The sequence below is a fragment of the Paramacrobiotus metropolitanus genome, unplaced genomic scaffold (genome assembly GCF_019649055.1).
Source record: "Paramacrobiotus metropolitanus isolate TYO unplaced genomic scaffold, Prichtersi_v1.0 Parri_scaffold0000032, whole genome shotgun sequence".
NCBI lineage: Eukaryota > Metazoa > Tardigrada > Eutardigrada > Parachela > Macrobiotidae > Paramacrobiotus > Paramacrobiotus metropolitanus.
The window spans coordinates 950,280-971,067 of NW_026570252.1; the positions used below are offsets into that span (position 1 = coordinate 950,280).

The window sequence follows — 20,788 nt, forward strand, 5'->3', positions numbered from 1 at the left end:
TATGGTCGCTTAAGTGAAACACTATGATAAGTGAATGGGCGATGGTCGTTTAAGTGAAACACCCGAAATAACATTTTCCACAAAACGATTTTCGTTTAGATTTTTTTCTCATACGGTTAAACAAGATGTACCCTTTACAGAGTACTTGAAACTTTTAAAAAAGCTTGAACCGTTTTCTTGCAAATGTCTCGTAAAGAAATCAGATACGAAAGCGCTTTAGCCACGCCACGACTGCCACTGCACTACGCTCAAATATTTGCGATCACCGCTATACATGGGTGGCTGTACCATCGCCGTGTAAGAAGTTTATTTAAACCAAAATAAATTTAGTTTGAAGACATCAGCTTTCAAAGAACGAAAAAAAATATTCCGTTGAACATAAATTTACCTGAAGTGAATTAACAGCCGCAAATGCGGTGATGCTACAGCCACCCTTGTATGGCGGTGATTGCAAATACTTGAGCGTAGTGCAGTGGCAGTCGTGGCGTGGCTAAAGCGCTTTCGTATCTGATTTCTTTACGAGACATTTGCAAGAAAACGGTTCAAGCTTTTTTAAAAATTTCAAGTACTCTGAAAAGGGCACATCTTGTTTAATCGTATAAGAAAAAAATCCAAACGAAAATCGTTTTGTAGAAAATGTTATTTCGGGTGTTTCACTTAACCGACCATCGCCTATTCACTTATCATAGTGTTTCACTTAAGCGACCATACGGGTAGATTTCGTAGTTTTGTATAATTAACACGTGCCATCTCATGCATAATTTGCAGTTTCTCCTTAACCGTCCCGAATTAAACGCGCAGCGGAAGTGCATTATTATTATCATTATCATTATTATTATTACCACACTCCTTTTAATGGAAGTGGCTGTTATAGTGCTACTGGAAAAGTGTCTTTGGTTAGTGTGGAAAATTTATTACTTTTTTGGTTTGATTTTATGAGATAAAAGTTACCCAACCTAGGAATCGAAACCAGGACATACAGTTTTAAAGCCAGACGTCCCAACACCAAGCTATGGGCAATTTACATTATTATGCATATTTAAAATAATGTATGATTATCGTTACGTATGCGGTATGAGGTGCTCGTACATACAATTGCGGTGGATGGTAATTGTCTTCGATCACCAGGAAAGTTGACCGGCGTTTCAACCAAGGAAATCTGACACGTATCGATCGCCGGCATGTGCAGTATGTAATTACGTAAAAAGGGCATCATCCGCACCACGTGCGCATGTGCTGGTATATATCGGCATTAACGGTACAATCGGCTGATAGATGACGCTGGCCGTGGCCGCAGATCCGTGTCATTCTCCGCCGCCGGGACAAACTAACCTTTCATGTATCATCCCAAACAAACGCATCACTTGTTAACTGATTGGTTTCTAGTATGGCTTTTAACCGGCATCCAGCCGCGTTTTTATTTGTTATGTGTTTCAGCGTGTGGCTGGATGTGTAGCTAGCCGCAGCTTAACCGAGTAGTTCTTTTATTATTTCTCGCCGTTTAACGATGCTAAAGTTCTCGGGAACTTTGTTTTGCATTCTGTAGTGAAATGATTTGTATACATCGGCGTAAAAATAATACCGGCGTTTACTTGTAAATCTGCCAGCAGATTTGCATACACCACAGTTAAAAAGTTGTCGGGATTTCTTCTTTGAATTTTGCACCCAGATTAGTGGCATACATCGCTGTCGATTTTGCCACAATTTCACCAACGTTTTTCTTTACATTCTGCAGCCAAATGATTTGTATACACTGGCCTTACAACTTTCCGGAAGTTTTTCTAAACCGTTTCTTTTTTCATTCTGTAGCAAAATTATTTGTATGTATCGGCATGAAAATTATACCGGTGTTTTCTCTGCAATCAGGCAGATGATAAGTTTTAGGCCGTCGTTAAAAAATTCCAGGAGTTTTTCTGGACGGTTTTATCTCATTCTGTAACCAAATGATTTGTATACATTTTGCACCGCACTTCAACACACCGGCAAGCATATGGCGACTCTGAACGGCAGCGAGCCGGTGCCGGTATGGATGGAATACAGCGGCTGGAGTGCGGCATGGTTTATCATCCATCTGACCATTAGCCAGGCAGGCGGCGCCGTGCATCTCCTGCTCATCGGGGTGCTACTGCTGGAGCGGCGGCTGCGCGGGGGTTCCGGCGGATTAGTACTGCATCTGGTGGTGTTAGAAGGGCTGGTGTGCGGGGTGCACATGCCCCTAGCCGCCATCTTATCCGATGGGATGCAACGCGGACGCTGGGATATTCGGCCGGTGTGCCCGGTGATACACTTCCTGTTCTTGACCACTAGTCAGGCCGGGTACTGGACGTCCTTTTTCTTGGCGGTAGGTGCCTGCGTATTTTATTGCCGGGTGTTGAGTGGTATTTTTACTAACTAATTCAGTCGACGTCTGGAAGATAATTAAGGACACTTTATTTCCCTTTCCGGGAGATATTACTCTTAAACGATTTTGTAATTATCGCTCATGCACGAAGACATTTCAGTAATTAAGGCCATGTTGACTGCGTCTGCTGGTTAAGCGTTCCGAACTTGCGCTAATCAAAATTCGGAGCAGGATTCCCTTTCTGACATCATAAAAAGTATAACATTTTTCCTTAAAGACTTTGTAAGTATCGCTCATAAACAAGGAATCGCCAACTAGGCTCATGTTTATGATGTCTGCTGATAAGGCGCGTTGTGTAAAGTAAAAATCTGGTAGAATATTCCCTTTCCGGTAGATATTAGGTACTCCTAGACGATTATGTAATTATCGCTCATGAACGAGGATTTCTCAGTAATTAAAGAAGCGTTGATTGCGCCTGCTGGTCAAACTTTGTGCTAATTAAAATTCGGGATAGAATTCCCTTTTTGACATCATACCAAGCATTACGTTTTTTCTAAAGGACTTGTAAGAATCGCTCATGAACGAGGAACCGCGCTTACCATAAGCTCACGTTAATTACGTCTGCTAATCAGACGTTTCGTCAAATAAAAGTCTGGGATAATATTCCCTTTCCGGTAGATATTAGTACTGCTTCAGGCGCAACCAGATGGTCAGTTCATACAAAGCCAATGAATTTTTCTCAGTGAAGACTGAAAAACGCCGGTATTTTCCTGTGTGAGTAATGTCGTAAATTGTATGTTTCTGTACTTAAGTATAGCAAGAATATCGAATCAAATAGTACTGGAAGATTGGCTGTACTTTGCCCTTTTGCGGAGCTGTTTATCAGTATATTGCAGTGATTATTGAGCCAGGAGTGACTAACGATACCGCAGCAACGCGTATCTGTTTTCTGTTTACTGTACTATGGTCAGCGTACGTACTTCGCACCTATTGCTTCGCGCGGTATATTAACGTGTTTTACGTGAGCATCTGTACAAAGGCTGACCAAAAGAGCGCAGTAATTTATTTTCTAACAAATTTAACAACTTTAGCTGTGCAGATTTACCGGCTTCCTCGGTAAACGTATAAGGTTAACAGCTTAAAACCGGTCAGCTTTTATTATTAAAAGTCCATATCAAACAGCCAAAAGCATTCACAAATTTATTAATTTAATATTCAAGGTGGATGCGCCCAGTTTTCGGTTCAACTGGTTATACAGTATGCAGTTTACCAACGGTGCATTAACAATTAACGCCGAATTAGCCAAGCAAATATCGGAAATTTGGAATAATTTTACACGGCTTCCTTGTGCATTTTATAAAGCAAAATTTAAAGGCAGTACCATATACTGCTGAGTGAAAAGACATCGCCGTGTTCATCCATGTGTATCTTTGCATCAGCACAGCGGCTTAAAAAGGGAAAATCTAATTAAGCATTTATAATCGGCCGTGATAAATACCAGGAGAACACCAGGCAATATAGGACAGTAATGCGATTAATCATGGATGACATCGAATGACGTCGGCACGCCTGTCTCCCTTAATTGCCATGATCCCGTACGTTCAACCCACTGGCATGCTCAGCGCCAAGGGCGGTCTTTAGGGTTGATGGCGTCGACGGCGCAGCAGTAGACCTTCCGCCCGGTGATGCAGCGTTTCCCGTCGCCCTTCCGGTCGTTCTTCGTCTCCACCATGTTATCCGGACATTCACCGTCGCAGAAGGGCGCCGTGCCGTACCACCGGCACGTCAAAATATCCGCTGCTCCCGTGGTTAAGATATTCGCCACGATCACCGTGATCATCGCGCAATATAGTAATTTATTCGACATTATCACTAACCGGCGAATAATGCCTATATGGCGAATAATAATCTAGAAATTATTTTTGTTGTAGTCGGGTAAAATCAGCCTAGTTAACAAGGATGGATAAATAATGTTCGAGACAAGTATTCGGTAATTATATTAGCTTGGAGATAACTGTGCAGTTTTGTGTATAATTAAAAGAAGAGAACGGCTGCCCAAGTTTGAAGTCATTCAGCAAGAAAGATGAGCACATTCTGAGCTTGTTAGGTGGCTTATGTCACTTTGTGTGAATAACAGCCGGCTAATCTGGCGGGTCATCAGCAGTGCAAAGGTCATATTAGCCGAATTGTTGCTCGGTGTACAGGTTTATACACGATTTAGGACATTAATTATTCTCTCCGTCAGACCAGTGGACTAGACTGTACAGCAGGTATTAACAAATAACAGTAATCAGTTATGCCACTATAAAAAAATTAAAAATTGTTAATTAAAAATTTTAATATGATTAATAATTAATTATTAAAATAATTAATAGAAGTATACTGCATTGAATAATTTTTAAATTCTCCTTCTAATAACGAGAACATCTTCTGTAGTTCATAAGGGCAGTACTTTATTTATCTTTTAGTTATTATTTCAACTGTAAATCGTACGTTAGTGTGACGCTTGACCAGCAGAATTATACACAACCTCACGACTCGCGTTCACTGGGAATTCCTCGTTCATGAGCGATAATTACAAAGTTCAATCCCAATACAGCAGTTAACTAACGGCATCGCCCACTGTTCACAGGTCAACCGGTTCATCGCGGCCGCCATCCCCCACCTCTACCCGCGCCTCACCCGCCCGCCGGCCATCCTGGCCATGCTCACCGCCAGCTGGACGGTAGCCGTCAGCACCACCGCGCCGCTCTTCGCGCAGCACGGCGGCGTGATGACGGTGCTGCCGCCGTGGATGGCCTGCGGGATCCGCGTCACTAGCGTCCCTTTGCGCACCGCCGCCCAGGTGGTGGGCGTGTATATCCCGCTCGTGGGGTCCGTGGTGTTGTATGCGGTGTCGGTGGTGTTGTTGAGCCGGCAGCGGCGGCGCCGTGTGGCGGAGGAGGGCCGGAAGGCGGTCCCGGAGCGGCGGCTGCGGGTGGCGCGGATGCTGTTGGTGTCGACGGTGGTGCTGGGGCTGGCGTATGTCCCGGGGGTGGTGCTGTTGGCGCAGTATAAGAGTGTCGTCGCGGGGCTGCCGGTGGTGGATCTGTGGATAAGGACGCTGTTTCTCCTGGCGTACGCCGTACAACCGGTAAATAAAAAGATGGAATAAAAGATTATAAATGCTGTAAAAAAAGTACCAAATTAATGCGAAATAAATTATCATAAAATACGAAAAAAAATGCAAATTAAGAACCAGTACAAGCTTGTCCGGTAATTTCCTACGTAAAGGTACAAACAGCACATATTTAGCGCTGAGTTTGTCCTATGGCAATTGCCACTACACTACGTCGTAAATTTGTGTATTTCGCTGTATTGATTCGTAAGAAATTACCGGACAAGCTTGTACTATGAACTACATATCTTACAAAACGCACGAGTACAATTAAAAGCAAACTAAATATCATCAAATTATAAGAAATCCGAACAGGTTGCAAATCAATAAAAAGCTGTGCTTTACTAAATGTGCAAGATTAATGCGGATAAATTACCACAGAACGCGAAATTCTCGCATATTGCAGGAATATCACAATAAATGCTGTACAGAATGTAAAAATGCGAATTAAGTATTTGCACTATAAAATTATGTAAGTCTAAACATATACATATAAAATTGTTTTATTTATTATTTCTATACATGATTTGAAATATCGCGACACTTTTCGTCATAGATGACTTAACTACACCTTAATTATACGTCTCTATATTGAATTACGGTTTTCAATTTTATAACCTGCATATATTTTAATTTAATTTTTTTTGTTCGTATTTAATTATAATTTTCTTAATTTTAATTGCACCCTGTTTTTAGATAGTTTTCAAAACATTTGAATAATAAACGGATTTATACTTTGCACCCATGGTTAAAAGCGCAAAGGTCACATGCGCATGTAGGAGAATTACGGTGCGTTTTTGCATAGACTGTACTCGGTAATATAATTAATTTTATGTAATGCGGTAATTATGTAAGTACCGAAATGGACATCAAATTAACGGAGCGTCACAGCGCCATGAATTGGCGGTTTTGGGATGAGGTGATGATGCAGCTCTTCCGGTGTCATTTCGGAACACCTTCGCGAAGGGCAACATGTACCGAGAAATTTATATACAGCATATCACGATAAATAAATCATCGGATTAACTACGGTATACGAAATTATTGATCGGTGAGAGCAGCTCACACCCACATAACGAGGTACGTGCACCGTGTGACTGTTACTGGCGCGAGATTAGCAGAAATTAATTTCGCTGGGTAGATGCACGTTTACCGATTTAGATACGGGAACATTTGTTGTCCCATCACTGCAAAGAGTAGTTTAATATATTAATTATCACACAATTGTGGAAAAATAATAACAACATTATGAGAAAACGAAAAAAAATTATTTCAAATTGTATTGCGTAAAAAAATAAATCCAAAATAAGCCTGTAGAGAATATTTCATTTATACATCCAAATAATAAAATACTCGTACATACCTACTCGTAGTTTGTTAGCTTAAGGGAAGTGGCCCGGTACATGGTGCCAAATTCGTGTACATGCATGAAAACTTTCACTTTTGCGCACTCCCAAACACATTTTGTTTCGGTTTATGACATTCTGTAGCCAGGAGATTTGTATACAGTGACGTGAAACCCCTTTGTGCGCGCAACATCTGTTTCGGGAGTTATGGCTGCTAGAAAATTCCAAAAAGTTAAAATGCATTCAAGTGTACCAAAAGTCTCATTATAGACCGATCCCTTTCAAATTTTGCACGTAAATGCGCATAACCATGATTTAACAGGGGCTCCACCAGACCCCTGACGACCTCGGGACATTTTTTTAGAGCAAATCTGACCTCGGGATAATTTTCAGCGCATTTTTCTGATACAGAAACCATTTTTCAAAATTTTTTTCGGAAGAAAAAATTTCTGACTGCCGGGGCCCCATACGCCCCTCAAATACCTTGGGCGGTTGCAATGGCGCCACAAAAATATCTTTTATTTTGGCCTTCTGAACACTTTTTCTAGGTAAATCGATATCGCTGATTCTGAATATGCTATCAGAAAAATGGTTTAATTCGAAGAAAATAATATTTTTTCGATAAAAACAAAATTTTGCGAAATCAATCCAAAAATTTTAAAACTTAAAATTCTTCTTTCGTATACCTAAAACAATTTTTCTGACAACATATTCAGAATCAGCGATATCGATTTACCTAGAAAAAGTGTTTAAAAGGCCAAAATAAAAGATATTTTTGTGCGGCCATTGCAACCGCCCAAGGTATTTGAGGGGCGTGTGGGCCCCGGCAGTCAGAAATTTTTTCTTCCGAAAAACATTTTGAGAAATGGTTTCTAAATCAGAAAAATGCGCTGAAAATTATCCCGAGGTCAGATTTGCTCTAAAAAAATGTCCCGAGGTCGTCAGGGGTCTCGTCTGACCATGAAGACCGTTCTTACACGGATCCAGACTTCCACGATTTTTTTCGAATTTCAAAATGAATTTTAAAAATTTGAAATTCATTTTAAAAGTTGAAATACGTGCTAGAACACTGGATCGGTGTAAAAACGGTGTTCATGATTATGCGCAGTTACGTTCAAAATTTGAAAGGGATCGGTCCATAATCAGACTTTTGCTACACCTGAATGCATTTGAACTTTGTGCATAATATTCCGGAGAAATCACCATAGCTTGCAAAACAGTCAACGGTAACTTTTTTTAATTGTTTAGGTGGTGTTTTTCGTCTTGAACTTCGATTACCAGCACGCACTGCGGCATTTACTGCGGTGGCGGCCGTGCGGCGGCCGGACGCCGGACACCCGGCAGCGTGTGTCCACGTTGTCGCAGCCCGCGGCGGATTCCGAGCAGCTGCACCGCAAGCCTCACAAGGACTCCACATAATTATATAGAAATACTAATTCGAATTATCAGCATTAATTTGTTTTACATTTAAATAGTTCATGCAGTTTTTATTTACTCAATCGGGTATTATTTTAATTTATTTTATTAATGCATTTCTGTAGTTTTAATTGCCATTGCAATAATGCCGCGAATGAACATTGAATTGTAAGATATAATTGTTTACATACGAGCGACTTTGTCGTCATTTTCTTGTGTCGGCATATTGTTGTTGTTTGCACTCAAATGCCGGTTGGTAAAAATTGAAAATTTGTAATGACCATTAATCAGTAATTGTTGTTGTTCGGAATGTGCATCAACCGTCGGCTGACTCGCTCAATTACGAAATAAAAACATGGGCTACCGTGTTTTTGTTAACACCGCCTCCGGCGCACCGCCGACACTTGCCGGAAAAAAATATGAATGGAAAAGCGAAAAATTCCACTCGCTGTGTTTACTGATCAACACTTTTTCATCCGTTCTATATACGCACATAATTTTGTCTATAAGGCAAACCACAATTTTCCGATAGCGATCGGCCGTATTAATTTCCCAGAAATCGAAATTTAATTTAAATTCCGCGCGTGTATTTTATCCATAATTAATTCCACTTTAATTACGAGTGTATTAAAAAAATCGAAATTTATCTAATTTATTTTCCGCGCGTGTATAATTTATCCATAATTAATTCCAATTAATTTATAATATTATGGAGCAGCTGCGCGGTCCCGTGGAGCATCTGGGCTTCGATATGTTCCACTGCGGGATGGAGTATGTGGATCAGCAGGATGCCGACGGGCCCAATCAGAATATGGTCATCGGGACGTTTGCGGCAGCCTCGGCCGCCGGATTAATTTATGTCGGATCCGGTGGGAAGGCCGAACGCCGGCTGTCGAAAATCCTGCATTTTGATAAGATTTTTGAGGAGCGGTGTACGCCGGAGTTGATTACCATCGCGTTCCGGCAGGCCGTCTCGGTTCTTACAAAACGCCACGACCGCCATTTTCCCATCAAGGTTAGCGCAGAATTTTTATGTACAAGTCAGTAGGATGCAGGGAAGAAATTAGAAAACGAATAGAATAGAAAAAATAAAAAATAAATGAATCGAGTAAGATAAACTATAGGTAAAATTACATTAAATATCAGTTATCACAGGTTTACAGTATACACAAAAAGTAAATGGACAAGAAATTTAAACTATAAGAAATAAATATAGTTTACACGTACGCCGGCAAAATATACGAGTAAATCCGGAAACAACACGACCGGTCAAATACATAATATTATAGTTATATTTATGTTGAATTTGTGGGAATATTATTTATTGTTATAATACACAAAATATGTTTTATTTAACTATCCATGTGTAGTACATATTTTTCCTGTACGAGCAGTTTTGCGCTCACGTGGAGGGCTTTCGTAATGTTTGCCCGCAACTTTTTCACGTACGGTTCCGTACACAAGTACATGTACATGTGCATGTATAAATACAAGTACAATATGTTACAAGTACATGTGCTGCTGTGCACTACATGTACATACGTTCTGCACCGTAAACTACTTGTACGATAATGATCGGAAGTATTACGGCAATACACTGAATACAGTAATCGCCACATGTTGCGCCTATAAGGCGTTACTAACAGTGTATTTACGTAGACGTTTTACGTGCGGTAAATACTGCGTATTTCAAATTTAAACCGCGTTACTGTAAGCATATACATACATTTTTTTTACCTATGTAATTAATTCCTAATTATCTTTTATAAAGTAAGGAATTATTTACACAGGTAAGAAATAATAATATTATGACATAAAAAATAATAATTCTGCAAATACAATATCTTGCGTACGAAATACTGTTTTATCAATAATTATTATTTTGAATATATATGCAAATACAATGTCTTGCGTACGAAATACTGTTTTATCAATAATTATTATTTTGAATATATATTTTGAATCCTTATTAATGTTATAATAATAAATTATCATATTTGGCTAAGTATGGCATATATAGAACGTTTATTTGCTAAATTATACAATTTTCAAATTAAATTAAAATAAATTTAATTAAATTACTTTTCAAATTATTAAATTATTTAAATAATAAATAATTAAATTATTATTTATTTTATTGAATAATTTTACTTACAGGAGGAGAAGATGTGTTCGGCGTTCCAGTTAGTCCTGGCGCACCGCGCCTTCTTCCGCAAGGGCATCCACGTGACCTCCGAGTTCTACAACAACGCCCGCGCCTTCAGTCTGGATGTCGGGAAGATCGAGGGCCTGAGCGACACCGCCGACCTGGAGACCCTCCGGCAGGAGATCAACGCCTGGGTATCGCAGAACACCCACGGCCAGGTCCCGGAGACCCTCCCGCCCCTGGCCTTCGTCGACCACGAGGAGGCCCTGACCAATATGTTCCTCATCAGTGTCACCTCGCTTCGCGGGCGCTGGATGGAGCCCTTCCCGCCGGAGCGGATCCAGCCCGACACCTTCCGCAACTTCAACGGCTCGGAGGCCAGAATTCACTTTCTGACCGCCCCGGTCGTCCACCTCCCGTATTTCGAGGACCGGCGCGCCAATGTCCGGTATTTGGAGATTCCGTATGCGAATAACGAGGCGTCGCTGTGTATTTGCCTGCCATATGATGAAAAGAAAAGGTCATTATTAACTGTAAAAATGCCTGCTACTTTTAATAAAATGGTTATTAATATAATATTCGTGACTGGTCAGTAATTGATAAGGCCGTAATTGATAAAGCAATCGCAAAGTACGGCTGTGTTTTAGTAGATATTAATTACTGTTTCACTTAGGGTTTGGTTTATGATAATTTAATTTGTTTAATTACATAGTATATTTTATTTTCGGTTAGAAATTCTTTTATAGACTTTTTTGTAAGTTTCTGTTTTTTTTTTAAATCAGATCAATTATTCTTATTCATTTTTCATTTATATATTTTTGTCGATTCTTTTTTAAGTTTTATTTATTTCTTATTTATTGTAGGCTGTTTTTATTTATTTTTGTTTATTTTTATTTTTATTTATTTATCTTTATTTATTTGATAAGGCAAATTATTTTTTAATTTTTCAAGATTGTTTGTTATTGATTGATTGTTTGTTTATTGATTGTTTGTTTATTAATTAATTTTGTTTTATTGAAAGGTCACTGAAACAAATGATGCAACAGCTGGAGTATGGTCAGCTGAAGAAGATTGGCCACCGGAAGCGGTTGCGGAAGGTGGATCTGAAGCTGCCCATCTTCCAGGTGCAGCACTGCTTCAATCTCAAAGGCTTCTTTGAGCGGATCGGCGTGGAAGACGGGCCGAATGATGATTTGTCCAAAATGGTCAATGGCGAGTTTCATGCCTTCCGACTGACCGGCGCCTATCACAAATGTACCTTTGGTGCGTCCACAAAGTTTTAAATTTTTACACGTTTTTCTATACATTTTAACACATAAATTACATACGGGCAATACTGTATTAAGCAAAGTCTTTTACGTTATCCGCTTTGAAACATCCAAAATAAAAATTCTTTGGACAATTTAGCAACGTTTTTACCTGAATGCTCGTGAATCAGTTTTTTGGTACAACAATCGTCATTTTACTTTCATTTTTAAACGTTTTGAGTGACTTTATTATGCATACTTGTATTAATTTAAATTTTTCCAAATATTTATCAAAAGTCGCTTTCCAGTATTTTCAAATTTATGCAAAATCAATTTCAGATCCTTTTCTCGTTTCATTTATGTGGTAAACTGGTAATTACGCAAGAAAACAAAACTACGGAGTATTTTATTTTATAAATATTTAAAGGTTTAAATAACTCGAATTATTTTTTTAAATATTTATACTGAAATTTATATACTGAAATTTAAAATAGATTTAATTAAACATTTTTTTATATTGTAGTCTTTATTGGGCAAAGGCCATCAGTGTAACAAAAAGTGCATTCGCGTAATGCTACTTAAAATGATGCAAACTTAAACGTTAAAAATTTTTGTATTTGATTTATTATGTTATGATTTAAAGTGAATTCCGCAGGAAATAAATTTTATGGTAGGTATTAATGAGCACGGGACCTGTGCGGAGTATTTCGACGAATCCAACCAACCGGCCACGGGCGACGAGAACACCGTGCAGCACCCGCCGGCACCGCGCCCGCGCAGCACCTCCTGCGCGTCCAACGTGGCGCCGGTGAAGCGCACCCTGAAATCCACGGTGCTGGAGCCGGTGACCTTTCACGCCACACACCCCTTCATCTTCGCCGTGCGGCACAACCTCACGGCCATGCTGCTGTTCTGTGGCCGCGTGGTGGATCTGACGCCGAGCGGCGACGCGCCGCAGATGCACGTCAACGGCTGTATGTCGGAGACGGCGGTGCGGCCGGTCACGGAGAAGGAGAAGACCTTCCTGGAGCGGACCAAGGAGTGGTTCATGCAGGAGAAGGGGCTCATTGGACGCAAACGCACCGGCACTTTATGATTATTATTTATTCAACGGTGAATTTGTAAACGATTTTCGTCACATAAAATTGACAAAATTGACCAATGATGATTTTTTTTTAATTTATTAAAAAAAGCTGACCAATCGCGTTAAATATCATGGAGCGTTTGAGCAACATGTTTAATTTGTGACCCTTTTGTACATAAATTTTAAGTACATGAATAAAAATAAAAATGCAAAAAATGCTGATTATAAACTTAAAAACGAACTGACACAAACAATTATGTATTTTAAAAAATTAAGAAAATTGAAAAATATTTATAAATAGCGCATTATAAGAAATTTATACCATCACGTTAATGCCGCATAAAACTTTGGCGTGGAAATAAGCTGCCCTGAAAAAATAAAACTATGAAAAAATTATAAAATTACAAAATAAATGCACCCATTGTATTTTTAAAATATTAATTAGCAAAAACATAATAAATGAAAAAAACTTGATCGATCACAATAATATCGGGAAAAACTTTGGCACGGCATATGTTTATGACCTTTAGAATGTAAAGCGAGATCATGACAATAAAAAGCGCGCCAAATTGAATAAAAATGTTGCCGGTGACCTTTGTTATGGTTTCCAGTACATATGAGCATATGAAGCACAAACAGTGTTTATGTTTTATGTCAAACAATGGAGATTTCTCTATCGATAGCGCATGCTTTGTCATCCTAATTGACGCCCCGGGCGGGCCATAGTACCGGCTTGGGTAATTAGCGGAAAAATGTAAGATTCCGTGTTTACATTCTGCCTCTCGTTGACGATGGTCTAGACACACAAACACACCAAAAATAATACCACACAATTTATTATCAGCATTTTATTCGGTGGAATATTGGGAATATTGATCATTTAATTTTTTTATTTGGAATGGAGCAGTTACGCGGTCCGGTGGAGCGTCTGGGATATGAGATGCTGCACGCCGGGATCCATTATATCGATCAGGAACTGGAGAGTCCCAATCAGAATTTCGTTTTCGGCACGTTTGCCACGGCGTCGGCCGCCGGATTGATTTATGTCGGATCCGGCGGAAAAGCGTCCCACCGTTTAGCCAGGATTCTGCATTTTGATAAATTGTTTGAAAATCGCTGCACACCGGAACTGATCACCATCGCCTTCCGGCAGGCGGTCAGCGCGCTGACCAAACGGCCCGATCGGCATTTTCCCATGCAGGTCATCGATGTCATAAACATTATGTCATTTATGGGTGTAAACAAATTAAATAAATTAAATAATATTATGCCAACAAATTAAATAATAAAACTCATTAATAATATTAATTTATTGCCGAAGACAATCATTATGGTAAACTGCTAATGTAAGAATTATGTTCCGTAAAAATGAAAAATTATAAACCTTTAGTTTTTTGGCAGTTTGCTGAGAAAAAGGCTTTTTTAGCCGTTACATTTTTGTTATTGGCGACATATACTTCAAAGAAATGAATTTATTTTACAATACTTTTCAATAAATTATTTATTTATTAAGGTTATCATTTTTATTTGTTTAGATAATTAATTTATTCAGGCTTATTTAATTTTTTTTTATTTTTTTATTCAGTTGCTCATCATTACTTAATTAAATATTTTTCTATTGTGTTAAATAATTGCAATTATCATTTTTTTAAAGGACAACTCTTATATATGTAGTAAACAACTTAATATGTGTGCATAGTAAGTTAAACACAATTCGTATATTAAATCTAAATGCATGGTTCTGCTTGTGATTTAAAAAATTAAAATTTGAGCTAAATACATTTTTGTAGGACGGGAAGTTGTCTACAGCGTTCCAGTTAGTCCTGGCGCACCGCGTCTTCTTCCGCAAAGGTGTCCAGGTGACCTCCGAGTTCTTCAACAAAGCGGCCGCCTTCAACCTGGACGTCGGGGAGATCGAGGGCCTGAGCGACGGGCAGGACATGGAGACCCTCCGCCGCGAGATCAACGCCTGGGTGGCCAAGAACACACACGGCCAGATTGCCGAGGCCCTGCCGGCCCTGGCGCTGGAGCAGCAGCAGGACGCCCTGACCAACATGTTCCTCATCAGCGTCACCTCCCTGCGCGGCCGCTGGCAAGAGCCCTTCCCCCCGGACTGCCTCCACTCCGACACCTTCCACAATCTGGACGGGACGACGGTGCCGGTGACCTTTATCAGCTGTCGGTCGGTGCATCTGCCGTACTACGAGGACGCCTATGTCCGCTACGTAGAGGTCCCGTACGCGGAGAATGAGGCGTCGCTGGCGCTGTGCATGCCTCTGGAGCCGACCAAGGTAACCGAGAGACGAGTACGCGATAGGAATAATTACCGTAATAATCTTTGCTACCGACCTACTAAACGACAGAGTATGAGCTGATAATCTCAACATGCCATAGCTAAGTCTATGAATCTACGCGAAGCGAGAATCTGCATTTTCGAAGATAATTTTAAGGAAAATGCCCGGTGCATAGTGTCAAAAATGGGATATATACACTAAAACTTTCGCTTTAAAATAAAATTTTTTTTTTAATTTTAAAATGAATTTAAACATTTTTAAAATTCATTTTCAAATCGGAAAAAATTGCTATATGAATCTGATATTGGTTCAGTTTCGACTTTATGACAATGTATCTTTTACAGCAAAGTTCCAAGAAGATCGGGTAATAACCAGACTTCTGGTACAAAACAATGCCTTTAAACTTTTCGCTCATTTTATTCGCCATATCTCGGCAACCGGATGTTGCGCGCCCAAACGGTTTTTAGAACAATGTATACAAATCTTTCAGCTATAGAATGACATAAAGTATTACAAAAAAGGGATTCGGAGTGCGCGAAAGCGAAAGGTTTAGTGTATGTATGCCATTTTTGGCAGTATGTACCAGTCCATTTTCCTTAATTCTCAGATGGCACTGATGATCCCCAAAGTACTGCCAATCACCGACTTAAATAGGCGTAAGGCGTATCTGTGTAGAAACCAAAGCTTAACCTAAAATAATAGAGAACATTCTAGAATGTACAAGGGATAACACCAAGTGCGAGTAAAGCCATAAAATACGTACAGTACTAATCCCCACGAGTACAGCTATTTTCCGCCAAAGGTGTCGATGGCGACGATGTTGAAAAGGATAAAATACGGCGATCTGACGAAGATTGGCAACCAGAAGCGGCTGCGCAAGGTGGATCTGAAGGTACCGGTGTTCCGCGTGGAGCATGTGCTGAATCTCAAGGAGTTCTTTGAGCGCATCGGCGTGGAGAGCCAGCAGGATGATGACCTTTCGCGGATGGTCCAGGCACCGCTGCATTCCTTCCGCTTAACCGGCGCCTACCATAAATGCACCTTCGGTGACCTTACATGTTTAATATTGCATTATACGCCTAACATCTGAAGTTACGTAACTTCAGAAATTTAGAATTATAGATTTAAAAAATTCTCTAAATCATAAATGCATAATATTTTAATAATTTTTATTAATAAAAAGGTAAATAAAAGTATTTAGTATTATCATTTTTTACTACAAAGTACTAAAAACTGGAGCACATGTACAGTACATAAATGTTAGACAGTTAAAAATAAGAGTATATCCGTGAAATGAATGGCGATAATTTGGAAAAATAATCTGGCCTAGTAATTGCATTAATTGATTGTTGATCTAAATTTTAGAATATCCAATTTATTCAACAGTAATATTATCCAATTTTATTTTGTAATTGAGCTTTTTAAATAAATGTTTTTAAAATAGGTATCGATTTATTTTTTACAAGTAACTATCGTTTTATTTAAATGTTAAGGACATTATTTGTATCAGTTAGTAGAATTACTGTACAAATGAAAAAATCAAGTACGTATTTGAGTAAAAATAATTATGATTGGCGACGTTGTACTGACGTTGTGTGGAATCCTTTCCAGAAATCGATGAAAAAGGAAGCAGCGCGGACTTCTTCGACAAAGAGGACTCTGCCGCCGGCACCGGCGCCCGGGGGCGGAGCCACTCCGTAAGCAGTGTGGCGCCGGTGCAGCGCCGTCTGAAATCGACCCTGTCCGACCCGGTGACCTTTCACGCCCAGTATCCCTTCATCTTCGCGGTGCGGCACAACCCCACAGGCATGCTGCTATGCTGCGGCCGCGTCGTGGATCTCAAGCCGGCGGCCGACGCGCAGCGCCCGGAGGACGACGCCGGCTTCGCGCGCACCGACGCCCAACCGGCGCCGCACGATCCGCGGGGATTCCTGCAACGGGCCAAAGATTTTCTGGAAAAGGAGCGCGGCTTAATTGGACGGAAACGCACCGAGACCCTGTAGCAATTGTTACCAGCCACACAGCCCCATGTGAGCTATTTTAAGATACAGCCTGGCGTAAACAAGATCATTAGCCACAAAGAGAACTGAGAGAATATCAGTTACATAGTTCTATATATGGACATAAGGTGATAAGATCTGAATTGACAGATTTTCAGTCTTCTCTGTATCTCTTGTTATGCCGTTTTAATGTTCTTATTGAGTGATGTAAGACTTTGGAAGTTTCTAGAAGTTTGTTAATGTGGTTGTTTGTCCGAATGTGGCTATATAAGCGCCAAGCTTGCAATAGCTAGAGGGTCCACTCTGGTTTAGTCCACTGGAAGTCATCTAGCAGTCACTTGAATTGTGTTTCGTAAATAAAGTCTCAAAATCCACGTTGGGATTTCTACGTTAAACTTAGCTACGTACAGTGCCTGGGGCAGCACATAACGCTAGTGGAGTTTATAACGTAACATTTGGTGCCGAAACCGTGGAACACGGGATACGGATTATCAAACGGAATATTGCCAACGATGCATCTTCAACGAAGGATGCGATTGTGGACTGTCGGAACCAGTAGTGTTGACCCGGCAACCAAGCGGACAGCGCGCAACGGAACATGGCGCGTAATGGAAAAGCGTTTGTTTAACATACGAGAGGATATAAGAGGTCATCGTTCCGCCCAGTTAAGAAGGCTGACCTTTGCTCTGTGGATACAAGATGAAGTGGGAACGGTTATGCCGCACAGTCTATGCCAATGGTTCTGTAAATGGCGCGATAAAGTCGCTGACCTACGGGAATTTGGATGTTCTGTCCAGTGCAGTAACTTTTGTATGGGCATTATGCCGAGACGAGGGCTGGAGGGAACCAGCAGTTTGTCGGACATCCCTGAAGAGGATGAGTTCCGTTACCGTCTCGAGGAGTGTGTCGCGTTTGGCAGCCAGAGAGGGCGTTTGCAACGGACACCGGAAGCCCGAGTACAGGATGCTGCAGCTGTGAAGCCTGATGAATGGCCCAGTGGTCTTGCCTACGAGGAGTTTGTAAGCGTGGATAGGATGAGCGGATTTACCACAGAGTATTCCAGAAAGGTCACTGGGAGAAACAAGTACAACAACAAAGGTTGCCTATACTTTTTTCCCTCGCCGTACGTCTTGGTTTGGAGGGCCAAACCCTTTAAGAAGGGAGGAATGTGACCAGCCGCACAGCCCCATGCGAGCTATATTAAGATCCAGCCTGGCGTAAACAAAATCATTAGCCACAAAGAGAACAGAGAATATCAATTAGTTCTATATTTGGGCATAAGTTGATAAGACCAGAATCGACAGATTTCCAGTCTTCTCTGTATCTCTTGTTATGTCGTTTTAATGTTCTTAATTGAGTGATCTATGGCTTTAAAAGTTTCTAGAAGTTTCTTAATGTCGATGTTTACCCGAATGTGGCTATATAAGCGCCAAGCTTGCCAATGCTAGATGGTCCACTCCGGTTTAGTCCACTGGAAGTCATCTAGCAGTCACTTGAATTGTGTTTCGTAAATAAAGTCTCAAAATCCACGTCGGGATTTCTACGTTAGACTTAGCTACGTACAGTGCGAGGGGCAGCACGTAACGCTAGTGGAGTTTATAACGTAACATTTCAATCATTATCATTAATTGCGATTTCTAAAAATTGTTAATGTAGTGTACAGCAATACAGTGTACTTACTTTCGTATTAATCTTTATTTATACAGTTTTCGCTTGTTTATAAACTGAGAACATCATTTACCACATAATGTTGTATAGCAGCAGCATATGTGTGTACAAATTGCCGCGCAAATTTCGCGGTTTCTTGAAACGTGAACATGTTGTATGTATCTGTAAAGTGTATGTATTTTTTTTAAAAGAAACCAATTTTGATCTAACTAAGGCGCTGTAATATCAACAAAAGAGCTGTTGGTTGATTAAAATCATTAACATGCAGATGTTGCCTGCATCCAACCGATGTGGGTGTACTGAACTTTGTTGTGTAAACAGACTGGCTTGCTGTGTTCTTGTTTAAATCTTGATCAGGAATGCTGTGTATTTCGGAACGCTTTTAATTCATGATCATGTTGTATTTAACAGACAACGGTATGGAGATTGTGGAAACAAAGTACTCGTATTATACGACATACGAGTACCTTGTTTTTTTTTTTATTTTGAAGTGGTAGTTTTACTGTTAATTTTTGCTAAGTGGTAATTTTTGCTGTCAGATTTTCACAGGATAGCAAAACATAAATTGTGCCGGCGTGGTATTTTTAATTGCATTAATTAGATTGGCAAGTTTGCAGCAAATAGTTGCTGCTCAAGTAGTCAGTATTTGAGTTGTAACTTGCTAATCGGGGCACGCAGTTATTACGTACTGTCCAGGCGCTTTGTAAAAATCGTTTGTTTTGTGTCTCCTTCACTTCTAGTGATTTCGGTACACCAGAGAGAATTTTCCTAATAATTTTCACGTTAAATTTGTGCATTATTTTCCAGCGCGTCAAAATGAGCGGTAACCGTACCGATTGGAAAACCTACCTATTTCCGCATCCACTCTGTGCACACTGTGGGTAAAGAGTGGGTTATCTTCCTTAAGATGGTGGAACGAACTTATGACCGCGGTGGGATATTTAGCCGGAGTCTGTAGCTTCTAATACTCGTAATAAACATTACAACAACGACGGTATGTGATATGGACCATTGATCGAGAACTGCCCAGCATATGGCGTCGTTGTCACTATAATAATAATTTTATTATTAGCAGTGATACTTTTTTGTCACCGTTACAGCCTTCGGAGGCGGTCCCGGCAGGCCTGTATTCTGATTTTCGACAATCCGCAAACATTTGTGTGAAAAGGGCACCGCGAATATTGCCCTTTCCACATTGGTGTTTTCGGATAACAGTCGCCTTAATAGGAGACGACAGCCAGATATGGGAGAAGCATCGGCGCCTTCACCAAGTACAGATACAGCTATCGATGTACAAGTACCGAGGAAAGAAGAAAGCCCATCCGCCCACAATACCGGATACGCAAAGGAAATGCCGGTGATGGTGGTGTAAGTGCTCGTATACAGGCCCGCGTTGGAGGGGGGCGGTGGGGGCGCCCGCCCGCACCAGTCTCGGTTTGGCGCCGCCGGGGGGGGGCGGACTTTTAAACTTGGCGCAGCCGAGCCGCCAGGGGGGCGCTTTAAATTTTTAATAATTTTTGATTTTTTCGAATTTTTTAAAAATATTAATTGCGTTTTTTTCAAGTTTTTAGGTTTCTTTTAAACTTATTATCATTCTTTCGTATTTTGTACACTTTTTTAAGCTTTTTTCTAATTTTTTGAAATTTTTTTATTAAAATTTTTTTGAAAAAATAGTCCGCCCCCGGGCGGATTTCCAAAATTTGGGCCGCCCCCCCGGCGATTTTTGGGCTCCACGCCGCCCCCCGGCGGCCTTCCGCCCCCCCTACCCAAAAGATGCAAGCGCGGGCCTGCTCGTATAATTATCTATATCGAATATCTGACGGCCAAAACCTGCGGCGCATATGGTTTTTTCGATAAAGAAAACTCCGCCGCCGGTGCCCGTGGGAGGAGCCACTCCGTAAGCAGCGTGGCGCCGGTGCAGCGCCGCCTGAAATCAACCCTGTCCGACCCGGTGACCTTTCATGCCCAGTACCTTTTCATCAATTCGCGGTGCGGCATAACCCCAATGGCATGCTGCTGTGCTGCGGCCGCGTCGTGGACTGCAAGCCGACGGCCGGCGCGCAGCGCTCGGAGGACGGACGATGCCGGC

At 40.8% G+C, this 20,788-nt stretch overlaps 2 protein-coding genes across 2 annotated transcripts; both read left to right on the top strand.

Annotated features, from left to right (window-relative positions):
* The first annotated feature begins 290 nt into the window (after nucleotides 1-290).
* LOC129588915 (uncharacterized) lies at nucleotides 291-12,898 on the top strand. The gene is made up of 6 exons (XM_055483334.1): nucleotides 291-2,341; nucleotides 4,974-5,474; nucleotides 8,979-9,275; nucleotides 10,418-10,926; nucleotides 11,428-11,669; nucleotides 12,328-12,898. The coding sequence occupies exons 1-6, from the start codon at nucleotides 1,991-1,993 to the stop codon at nucleotides 12,747-12,749; spliced, it is 2,322 nt and encodes a 773-aa protein (XP_055339309.1). The 5' UTR covers nucleotides 291-1,990; the 3' UTR covers nucleotides 12,750-12,898.
* A 646-nt stretch (nucleotides 12,899-13,544) lies between these two features.
* On the top strand, nucleotides 13,545-17,484 carry LOC129588914 (serpin B8-like). The gene is made up of 4 exons (XM_055483333.1): nucleotides 13,545-13,938; nucleotides 14,528-15,028; nucleotides 15,834-16,077; nucleotides 16,643-17,484. Exons 1-4 carry the CDS (start codon nucleotides 13,636-13,638, stop codon nucleotides 17,032-17,034), a joined length of 1,440 nt encoding a protein of 479 aa, XP_055339308.1. The 5' UTR covers nucleotides 13,545-13,635; the 3' UTR covers nucleotides 17,035-17,484.
* The last annotated feature ends 3,304 nt before the right edge of the window (nucleotides 17,485-20,788 follow it).

Excerpts from the sequence above, each read along its gene's own strand:
- LOC129588915 (XM_055483334.1), top strand. The coding sequence starts at position 1,991 with ATGGCGACTCTGAACGGCAGCGAGCCGGTGCCGGTATGGATGGAATAC. Across the intron at positions 9,276-10,417 it reads ACCGCCATTTTCCCATCAAG|GAGGAGAAGATGTGTTCGGC; the intron begins GTTAGCGCAGAA and ends TTTTACTTACAG. Across the intron at positions 10,927-11,427 it reads CCATATGATGAAAAGAAAAG|GTCACTGAAACAAATGATGC; the intron begins GTCATTATTAAC and ends TTTTATTGAAAG.
- LOC129588914 (XM_055483333.1), top strand. The coding sequence starts at position 13,636 with ATGGAGCAGTTACGCGGTCCGGTGGAGCGTCTGGGATATGAGATGCTG. Across the intron at positions 15,029-15,833 it reads TGCCTCTGGAGCCGACCAAG|GTGTCGATGGCGACGATGTT; the intron begins GTAACCGAGAGA and ends TTTCCGCCAAAG. Across the intron at positions 16,078-16,642 it reads CTACCATAAATGCACCTTCG|AAATCGATGAAAAAGGAAGC; the intron begins GTGACCTTACAT and ends AATCCTTTCCAG.